We start from the raw sequence: 10,622 nt of genomic DNA, 5'->3' as shown, positions 1-10,622 counted from the left end.
GCAAAAGATAGAAGGGATTAAAGAGGAAGAAGGGAGGAAAAAGATACTGACCGATTCTGACGTGACTTTGTGAAGATTATCTTGAAAAGAAGAACATAAGTAACTTTTACTCATCACAGGTAGTGAAGGGTAAAAGTTACTTATGTTCCTCTTTTGAAGGAAAAAGAGGTAATAGTCATTAAGTGGGAATAATTTTTCATAGTCGACGAAATTTTCATGCTTCTGAAGAGACATGCTAAGGGACGAGCATGCTATGACAAATACTCGTAATGACAAATATGTATAGCAGAAAGAGCTGAATCATTACATCAACAGATTGAATGTTCACACGAGGTTTGAAGATTGGTTTCTTCTTAACATGGTTCTTCAATATTGCCGTCTGTTTATGTAACTTTTCTGACTTGCCAGGTTCTGTATGTTGTTCTTTTGGTAGTGTTGTAACATGTTTTGTGTTCCCGAGTACCTGTGGTAAAACTAGAGAATGATCGAGCACCATTCTGCTAGTACCTGGGCCCTGTATTTTATGTATGAAAAATTTTAGTGTGAGAAATACAAACACTATTACACTGAAAATTTTAATTTCATCGAATAGATTTTCCATTTGGCTTAATCCTTGGAATGTAACTGTCACATTCCGCCTTCCTCTATGCAGCCAATGTGGGTATTTCCATTTACCACTGAATCGAGGTTTTCATATTAAATTACCTAAGTACTTGATAACAAACCGAAATTTTACAAAAATAAGAGGATACTTAATAAGGTGCAAAATCTGGACTCATGTTTAAATTTAGTCTAGATCTAAATATGAGACAACCTATACCATTCAACCTCAATATTCTTACCTGCATAGCTAAGTTCATCAAAGCAGGGGGCACCTCCTGATTAGCGCCTTCTAGATTTCGAACCAAATGTCCGGCGAATTCTTTGTCCTTGTCAGTGACCAGAGTGTAAGCTACTCCTTTGTTACCGGCTCGACCTGAGAAATGAAAATCAATCAATTATGAATTGTAAGGTAGAGAGGCTTTTCATAAGTTTTGCAGATATCATAGTATTAATAAGTGCCTCCTCTGCATTACTAAGTGCCTCGTGAGTTGGCAGATCTCAGGACTTTACCTTTAGCCTCAGGCTTCTCAATTTTTGCAGAGAGGTTCGATAAATAATTTATGTAGATCAAAAGTGTCCCTTGGCCGGGACTCGAGAGATGAACGGTTCGACCGCTACGGCCGTTATTCAAGGCCATAATTCCGCTATTGATTAGGCCTAAGGCTCAAACGGTTCGAGGCCTTTTTTTCCACTCAATTTTGATTCAACCATTGCAGGTACTTTGATGAAGAAGATGAACCTTCCTCAATGTCCAAGCTGGAATACATCCCTGCCCCAGGTAGTCCTTCCTATAAAGGCAACAATGCCTCGGCTGACACTGATTCTGATGAAGATCCACTAGATGCCTTCATGAAAGGAATCGACAAAGAGGTAAGTTCAGCCCTCCCTTTCCCCCCATTTGAAGGGACTAACTTTTCACCATCTGTATGTACCTATGGGGTTTATTTTATTTGACATTTGGTCTGACATGCAAGATGAAGTATATGACCTGTCACTGTACATAAAAAAAGTAACAGGAACTAACTAGGTTCTATTGGGAACTGTTAAAGGTAGAGAAAAATTGGAATTGGGCAGAAGAGTTAGTGCTAAAGAAAGATGTAGGTATTGATTTACATACTTGTTTATTTTGGTGATTTCAGGTGAAACAAGAGGCCAAAGGAGTGAAAACAAAGAAAATAGAAGAAGTGAAAGGGATTCGAGATGACATTGACCATGAGGATGATGAGGAGTCATACTACAGGTGAGACATGCTATGACATACCTAAATGGGTCATGCTATCAAAAAAAAGAAAAAAAAAAAAACAAGATTTCCCCCCCATAAAACCACATTAAAATGAATAATTGTTTAGATTTGTTTTGGGCTATAACCTGAATATGTCCAAGACTATATGCTCATTGTATCTTAGAATCCAATGAAATGAGAATAACAAATAAATTTAAAAAGCAGTGCTCCCCTTTCGAGTTTTCTGCTGCCATCCTACATTGTGAAGAAACTTGATGATAGAGGTTGGGTTGGGGGCCACAAAGCAAGTTTAAACTCTGTTTAAGTTTAATCCGAGAGTTAAACTTAAACCAAGTTTAAACTTGCTTTGCCCCTGGCCTGAATTAGCAAAATCCTAAATGTATTTGATTCTACTGGAACAGGTACATGGAAGAGAATCCTAATGCAGGACTTCAAGATAACGACTCCGATGTAGACTTGGAATATGATGAAGATGGAAACCCAATTGCACCTAAGAAGTCCAAGGTAAGAAAATCGAGTTCCAGGTTTTTTTTAGAAGTTTGATAGAGGGAACTGTGACTACTGAGGTCTTATTGCCCCGAAATCGTAGAAAGAATTAGGACAAGTTATAAGAAAACCGGCCGTTCCGAGAACGAACCTAATCTGTTTAGGATATAGTCCGCCCCGGGCGTTATTCAAACGCTAACTAGGCTGTTCACTTTTTACAGATCTCTAATTGATCATACATTTTACGAATATTAACCCCCTCTTGTCCTATGTTCCAGTACATCGACCCTCTCCCTCCCATCGATCACTCGACCATCGTCTATGAAGAAGTGGAGAAAAACTTCTACCAACCTCACGAGGACATAGCGCGCCTAACTCCCCAAGAAGCGCAAGAGTTACGCGCCAAGTCAGGAATCACAGTGTCCGGGGCAGATCCTCCTTATCCGGTGTCTAGTTTTGGACATTTTGGGTTTGATGAGGTCCTGATGAAGGCATTAAGGAAATGCGAATACACCTCACCCACTCCTATTCAAGCACAGGCTGTGCCCGCTGCTCTGTCTGGTCGAGATATTATAGGTAAGAGAATCTATTTTTTGATATTCTATCTAGTTTTCAAGTTTTGATAGAGGAAACTGTAACAGCAAAGGTCTTATCGTTTGGTAATCGAAGAGTGAAGGAGGGCAGGATAGTAGAAAGCTTGCCGTTCCGAGAACGAACTTATGTGTTGAGGATAAAGTTCGCCCCGGGTGGGAATCAAACCCGCGACCTAGTGCTTACAAGACAAGAGCTAGTGCGGAATTTTGGCCCTGAATAACGGCCGTTCCTCTTCAAGCCAACTAGACTGGCCTTATACATAAGAGGAAACTGATAGTGACCAAACGATATCGTTTGGGAATCGAAGAGTGAAGGAGGGCAGGATAGTAGAAAGCTTGTCCTTCCGAGAACGAACCTATGTGTTGAGGATAAAGTTCGCCCCGGGTGGGAATCAAACCCGCGACCTAGTGCTTACAAGACAAGACAAGAGCTAGTGCGGAATTTTGGCCCTGAATAACGGTCGTTTCTCTTCAAGCCAACTAGACTGGCCTTATACATAAGTTCACAAGTTCACTTATTTCCTCAGATCTTCAGGTGACTAGGCTAGCCAGGTGCTAAAGTTTAGCTCGTTATAATGTTGTTTTAATTGTTTCAGGGGTGGCCAAAACGGGTAGTGGCAAGACAGGGGCGTTTATTTGGCCCATGCTGGTTCACATTATGGACCAGAAGGAATTGGAGCCAGGGGATGGACCTATGGGTCTCATACTGGCACCTACCCGCGAATTATCACAACAGGTAAGTGAATTATGTGTAGTTAGCGACGATTCACCACTCCCCAATGGATTTGTGTTATTATATCACAACTTTGGTGCTCACCACAGCATTGTAGGATTTTACTTTTCTTTTTCCTCTCGTTTCCTCACGAGGCTGAGTGGGCCCCGCAACAGCCAGTGACGGAATCAATCATTTGCATGATACAATTTTTTTCACTCCGCCGGGAATCGAACCCGGGTCTCCCGCGTGCAAGGTGAGCGCAGTGACCACTACACCATGGGAGCTGACTTATGGGATTAAAGCATAGTACATATAACATACTTACTGGAATGAGACTAATGATAGGTATTAAGTAATGTAGTGTCAATATTCCCCTCCCCCAGATTTACAACGAGGCCAAGCGGTTTGGTAAAGGCTACAACTCAACAGGTAAGTGAATTATGTGTAGTTAGCGACGATTCACCACTCCCCAATGGATTTGTGTTATTATATCACAACTTTGGTGCTCACCGCAGCATTGTAGGATTTTACTTTTCTTTTTCCTCTCGTTTCCTCACGAGGGGCTGAGTGGGCCCCGCAACAGCCAGTGACGGAATCAGTCATTTGCATGATGCAAATTTTTTCACTCCGCCGGGAATCGAACGCGGGTCTCCCGCGTCCAAGGCGAGCGCAGTGACCACTACACCATGGGAGCTGACTTATGGGATTAAAGCATAGTACATATAATATACTTACTGGAATGAGACTAATGATAGGTATTAAGTAATGTAGTGTCAATATTCCCTTCCCCCAGATTTACAACGAGGCTAAGCGGTTCGGTAAAGGCTACAACCTGAGTGTGGTATGTTGCTATGGAGGAGGCAGCAAGTGGGATCAATCGAAAGCTTTGGAGCTGGGGGCTGAAATCGTTGTGGGTACGCCAGGTAGAATTATAGACATGGTGAAGATGGGAGCCACCAAACTCAATAGGGTAACCTTCCTAGTGCTGGATGAAGCTGATCGGATGTTCGATATGGGATTTGGTAAGCAAGCATTTTGTTATCTACCTATCTACTTCATTATTTTTCGTTATTATATTTTTTTAAAAGAGGTTTGACAGAGGGAATTGGTTCTTATCGTCCCGAAATCGAAGGGAGAAGGAAGACAGGATAGGAGAAAGCCAGCTGTTCCGAGAACCAAACTTATCTGTGTAATATAAAACCCACTCCAGGTAGTATTTTAATGGAATTCGTGACCTAGAGCTTACAAGGAGCTCTACCCTTGAAGCTAACTACTCTAATTAGGCTGGATACTTTCATTCTTTATTATTAAATGAATAAAAGCTATCAGTGGAAACATGATACCCTAATGTTACCTACATGAAAGTCGAGGAACCTCTGGATTGCTAAGGTAGACGATTGGTGAGTTCCTACTTTGGTTTTAGTTTTAGGCATTATTTAGACCAAAAATGAGACCAACTAAAGGATGACACAAAGTTTTGTTAGACATGATCCACGGCTGTAAAACCAAGTTAAAATCTTTACAAGGCCAAAGCAGAGTGGAGTTGATGGCATAGAGCTTCTTGCTCTCAGCTTTATGCAGTTTGAATTTGTTGCTTCCGTCAGTTGTCACGTCCCTCTCTGTGCTTGATGTCCTATGTGTTATTCCCTGCTTAACCTCTTACAAATGTTCAATACAAGTGTATTAGCTATCTGATTTTGATATGCTTTTACTCTTTTACAAAAGTGCCAATGCATGTAAAACACCCAAGTATTGAGTTAAGAAGTCAACATGAGACCATTAGCTTGGGGACTAGTGAATACATCCAAATGGTGCCTTCTTTAATCATAACTTTATATTGAAAAGGTGTACCTAGAGTAAACGTTCAACGTCAATTTAACAGAATAGCTGCAAGATTTAGGGTTCCCTAGAGAAAAGGACTCATCAGTTGGCATATCCCTTTGCGAAATCGATACCAATTCAACTTTAAAAAAGCAGAGAAAAAAGTATGTAATCGAACTTTTCCTCTTTATTATCATCTCTTTGGTTTTCTCCAGGTAGTTTATCCTTAACTTTCTATGATTAGTATACGTATACCATCACCTGATGAGTGTTTAGCCTTAACTATGTATGATGAGGATACATCCCTGATGAGTTCTCATATCCTAGGGTACTTTTGCACATTGGTTGTTTCGTTGTAAGTCTGTAAGGCAGTCTTTTTAATACATATTTCCCCACTTCTTGTAGTTAGTACAATTTTCACTTCCGACCAAGTTCCATTCTCAAAGAATTGAAATATGTACTTTATAATCATGTATATTTATGTCTACTCTCCCAGTCCTAGATTACATACATTTTAATCTTAAAATGGGTGATGATAGATTACCTATTATAAGTATGATAGATTACCTATTATAAGTACCGAACTCTCAGGACTAAAGTTTATCTTTTACTCCATTTCTGAGTCTTCTTTTAAGCCTTAGTTTCACCCAGACTTAGTGTTTAGAATGAAATGGAACTTGGTCTTACTAATATTTAAATTTACAACGCATGTCACCGATTTTGGGGAGTGTTGTTTTTTTATACGTTTATCTTTTACTCCATTTCTGAGTCTTCTTTTAAGCCTTAGTTTCACCCAGACTTAGTGTTTAGAATGAAATGGAACTTGGTCTTAATAATATTTAAATTTACAACGCATGTCACCGATTTTGGGGAGTGTTGTTTTTTTATACTTAATTCCCCGCACAATCATAAACCTCCGGGTATTCGTCAACCACGTCCTTCTGTGTTACACTGAGAAACAACTTGATGTGATTCTTTCTATTTGGGTCTTCCTCGGTGTCGTCATTATTTCCATCTGTTTCAGACGTGACTTGTGCTGACTCGGGCGTAACTTGTGCTGATTCGGGTAAGACTTGGGCTGAATGATGCGTAACTTTTACAGACTGAGGCGTAACTTGGGCTGACTGATGTGTGAATTGTGCTGACTCGGGCGTAACCTGGCATGACTCGGGCGTAACTATTACTGATTCGGGCGTAATTTGGGCTGAATGATGCGTGACTCTTGCTGAATGATGTGTGACTTGTACTGGCTGATATGTGACTTGTTCTGACTCAAGCGTAACTTGTGCTGACTGAGTTGTTAACTCTGTTGACTCAGACATGACTTGTGCTGATTCAGACGGGGCTTGTGCCGGTTCATAAGGATGTTCAGGTTCTGTTCTACATTCCACTACATCACTGTTATCCACCACATCTTCAGCATGGTGATCATGCGTCAGCATCAAGTGTCTTGCTGAATGCACGGTGAATGCTGATAGGTCACCCCCTGCCTCTTCATCGCCCGGTACATCGTAGGGACTTCGTACTAGCAGTGAAGGGGGTTCTATGCCACTACTGTCGTCTATTTGGACCGAATCTATTTCGCTCACATCACCAGCACCTGTTGGTCAAATGTGTATCGGTCTTAGTAAATTAGAAAGTTTCGTTCATTGTGTGGTCTAAGAGTCTAAGTGGTTTGTGTCCGACGATGTGTTAGATATCTAGAGACTAGGGGTTGCCTCTTCTAATATAAATATGTATCCCAAAAGGTAATAGTGTAAAAATCATGAGAGTAAACATGTACTAAAATTGTCCTATCAGCCTGAGAAAATTTTCAACGTAAGCAAGGGATTTTTCCTTTCTTAAACACGAACAATCTGATTAAAATTCAATAAAAACCTCCCAAGTCCCGTGATTCTTTCAGAAACGTCCCCAGTCCTGTGATTGTACCTGAAGTTTCAGTCGTATTGAACAGTTCAATCAGCCACCTAGGAAAGAAGAATTGGACTTGATCGCGTTCTTCAATGCGAAGCAGACTGGCTGTAGACATAACACTGGGGGTGTTATCCAGACACGTATTTCCCTCGTAGAGAACTGTCAGACTGTCCGCCGTGGAAGTTTGAACTGAAGAGAAACGGCGGAAAACCCGCAACTTTAACTTTAATAGCAGGCGAAACCCCAAACTTTTACTTTAATAGAAGACGAAATCTCCAAACTTTTACTTTAATAAAACAGAATATACAATTATACATTGTTTGTACTGTAGTCTAGATCCCGATGTATCTAGTTTGTTTCTCATAAGATTTCTAAAGCCTTTTATGGATCAAAATGTTGGTCAGTTAGTTGACCTCCTCAACAAGTGGTTCTGTGAACTGTAGACCTCACTCAGATTCTTTTGCCTAAGCTGAGACTTTAACAATAACGTCCTTTCATATCGACAATATTGTTGTTTAACTTGGTACCTATTTGAATTTTGGACAAATTTACGATTTAGAAAAATCTCCTGCTTTGAAAAAATGTCTTCTGGGTACTGACCTCCTTAAAAAAAAAAAAAAAATTCTTAGTTGGACTTGGAAAAAAAAGGTTCGGCTTCTATCATAGTAAAAGATTTTTATGGATTAATAGAAGTAAGACTCAATTTCAAACTCAGCTGTATATCTATGTGTTTGTGTAGTCTACATAGGAAAAGACATCATATTATATGGAACAAAGTTCGCATTATGAGGACCAAACATTTTTAGCCTTATATCACTTTGTCTCTCTCTTCTTTCACTCTCACCTGTGTTATCAAGTTCAGATGAACTGGTGGAGCCAGGGATTGAAACAGAGTCTACATTTGATGAGTCTACATTTGATGAGTCTACATTTGATGTTTCATTACCACTATCATCCACTATTTCACTCTCACCTGTGTTATCAAGTTCAGATGAACTGGTGGAGCCAGGGATTGAAACAGAGTCTACATTTGATGAGTCTACATTTGATGTTTCATTACCACTATCATCCACTGTAAACATTCTGTTCCATGCTTCCTGGCTTTCCTTACAACGCGCACAGGCTTCTTCATTTCTCTCGCCATCCACCTCATAAGTTAGTGTTAAATTCTTATATTTCCTGTTAATAGAATCCATCTTCACCTCAGCTTTATCTTCTTCCTTTTTTTCAACTTCATCAGAAATCCTTTTTTCCTGATGCTTCGTGAACATGATTTTAACATTTCGAAGTCCTTCTTCAAACGCCAAAGTACTTTTGAGGCCAGGTTTGATTGGTTGTCGATTAACAATGCGAACATCTGTGCTCGCAATACATTCTTCTACAACTTTGGTTGCCAAGGGTAGATGGATGCTTGAATGACAACCAGATGTTGAATCATTTATTTTTGAATCAGAACTTGTTTCGTTAACGATTGAATCATAGCTAGGTTTATCAGTTTTAGCTCCGTCAGTTCTGAAATCAGGATTGATTCCTTCATCTGGTGTACAAATGGTTTCGTCAGTGTTTGAATTAAATCTGGTTTCACCCGTCTTCGTTTCATCGGGATTCGTGCTAGTTTCTTCATCTTTATAGTCAGGACTTGGCTTTTCATAAGTTTTTGAACCAGTCGGTTTCAAAGGTGGGTCACTACTAGGTTTTAATAGTTTATCTTTATATTTTTCCATATCTGTTCCATTATCATTGACAATCTCATCGTTCTCCTTCTTTGCATTCATTACACTACTAGGTTTTAATAGTTTATCTTTATATTTTTCCATATCTGTTCCATTATCATTGACAATCTCATCGTTCTCCTTCTTTGCATTTATTACATCTTTCTTAAATGAAGAGAATTCTACTTTGGACGAGCTCTCTTCTTTTTCTTTTACTTTCTCAGCAATATCTATTAGTTTCTCCTGTAGTTGAGCAATGAATGAATCTCTCGGGTTTGGTATGAGCGTTTTTTCTGAACTTTGTGTTCCGATAGACACCGTAGTATGTTCAGATAAGTTGTGTGTTATTCCTGTGCAATTCGTTTGGTCACTATCATTCATGACTGCTCGATTTCCATCAAGAGGTGGAAATTGTTTACGATCAATGCCAGATCCTTTTGGCTTTGGAGTGACTACTTTTCTCAAACGCTTGTACACGGGGGTTTTCCATTTTTTCTTCACAGGAGAACATTTCTTCGGTTTGTTTACTTTCACATCAAGTTGCTCATCTTGATGATTATTCTGAGCTTGTTGACTCATCGTATTCATTAAGTTAGCTCTACTTGCATTAGGTGTGTCTTTGACAGTTGAGAAAGCAACAACCATAAAGTTCGGATTATTGAGTGGTTCTGTCGGAGGTATACTCCGAGCGATTGCTTTGAACACAGGTATATTACTCTGAACTTCTGAAGAGCGGCGGCTTGTTTTACTCTTTGTTTTATTTCTGGACAGTACTTTAAGAAGCTTCTTGCCTTTCTGTTTAGTGAGCGATGGTTTCTGCAAAGCATGATTAGGTTTGGCATTAGATTTAAGTACTTTAAGAAGCTTCTTGCCTTTCTGTTTAGTGAGCGATGGTTTCTGCAAAGCATGATTAGGTTTGGCATTAGATTTATGTTGTTGTTCTTCTTCGTCATGTGGAACACATTGCTTCTCCAAGGTTCGATATAATTTGGAATATTCTTTCACAGTAGAACTTTGGGTTTCAGATTCTATAATCGAGATGGAAGCCTCTTGCTTTTTAGTACTTCTCGACTGACAAGGTAATTTACTGCACACTCTTCGGACGAGTTCGATTTTTTCTGTCGTTTTATTTGATGTGATGTTTCCATTTTGGGTATCTCTGTGTGGTGGTTCTGGTGGAAGGACTTTTGTTACTTTAGGTTTCACTTCATTTATATCAACAGATTGAATGTTCACACGAGGTTTGAAGATTGGTTTCTTCTTAACATGGTTCTTCAATATTGCCGTCTGTTTATGTAACTTTTCTGACTTGCCAGGTTCTGTATGTTGTTCTTTTGGTAGTGTTGTAACATGTTTTGTGTTCCCGAGTACCTGTGGTAAAACTAGAGAATGATCGAGCACCATTCTGCTAGTACCTGGGCCCTGTATTTTATGTATGAAAAATTTTAGTGTGAGAAATACAAACACTATTACACTGAAAATTTTAATTTCATCGAATAGATTTTCCATTTGGCTTAATCCTTGGAATGTAACTG

The 10,622-nt window shown here is 39.5% G+C and overlaps 1 protein-coding gene across 1 annotated transcript; it reads left to right on the top strand.

Annotated features, from left to right (window-relative positions):
* The first annotated feature begins 1,325 nt into the window (after positions 1-1,325).
* LOC103512864 (ATP-dependent RNA helicase DDX42) lies at positions 1,326-5,963 on the top strand. Its single transcript, XM_026826221.1, has 7 exons — positions 1,326-1,473; positions 1,743-1,843; positions 2,248-2,350; positions 2,611-2,908; positions 3,522-3,661; positions 4,434-4,670; positions 5,958-5,963. The coding sequence occupies exons 1-7, from the start codon at positions 1,351-1,353 to the stop codon at positions 5,961-5,963; spliced, it is 1,008 nt and encodes a 335-aa protein (XP_026682022.1). The 5' UTR covers positions 1,326-1,350.
* Positions 5,964-10,622: the final 4,659 nt, after the last annotated feature.

Source organism: Diaphorina citri, unplaced genomic scaffold (assembly GCF_000475195.1).
Source record: "Diaphorina citri unplaced genomic scaffold, Diaci psyllid genome assembly version 1.1 scaffold894, whole genome shotgun sequence".
Taxonomy (NCBI): Eukaryota; Metazoa; Arthropoda; class Insecta; order Hemiptera; family Psyllidae; genus Diaphorina; species Diaphorina citri.
The sequence above is the reverse complement of the archived record's forward strand: the minus strand, read 5'-3'. Positions and strand labels throughout refer to the sequence as shown.

Coding starts and splice junctions, on each gene's coding strand:
- LOC103512864 (XM_026826221.1), top strand. CDS start 1,351: ATGTCCAAGCTGGAATACATCCCTGCCCCAGGTAGTCCTTCCTATAAA. Junction 1,844..2,247: donor GATGAGGAGTCATACTACAG/GTGAGACATGCT, acceptor CTACTGGAACAG/GTACATGGAAGAGAATCCTA. Junction 2,351..2,610: donor TTGCACCTAAGAAGTCCAAG/GTAAGAAAATCG, acceptor CCTATGTTCCAG/TACATCGACCCTCTCCCTCC.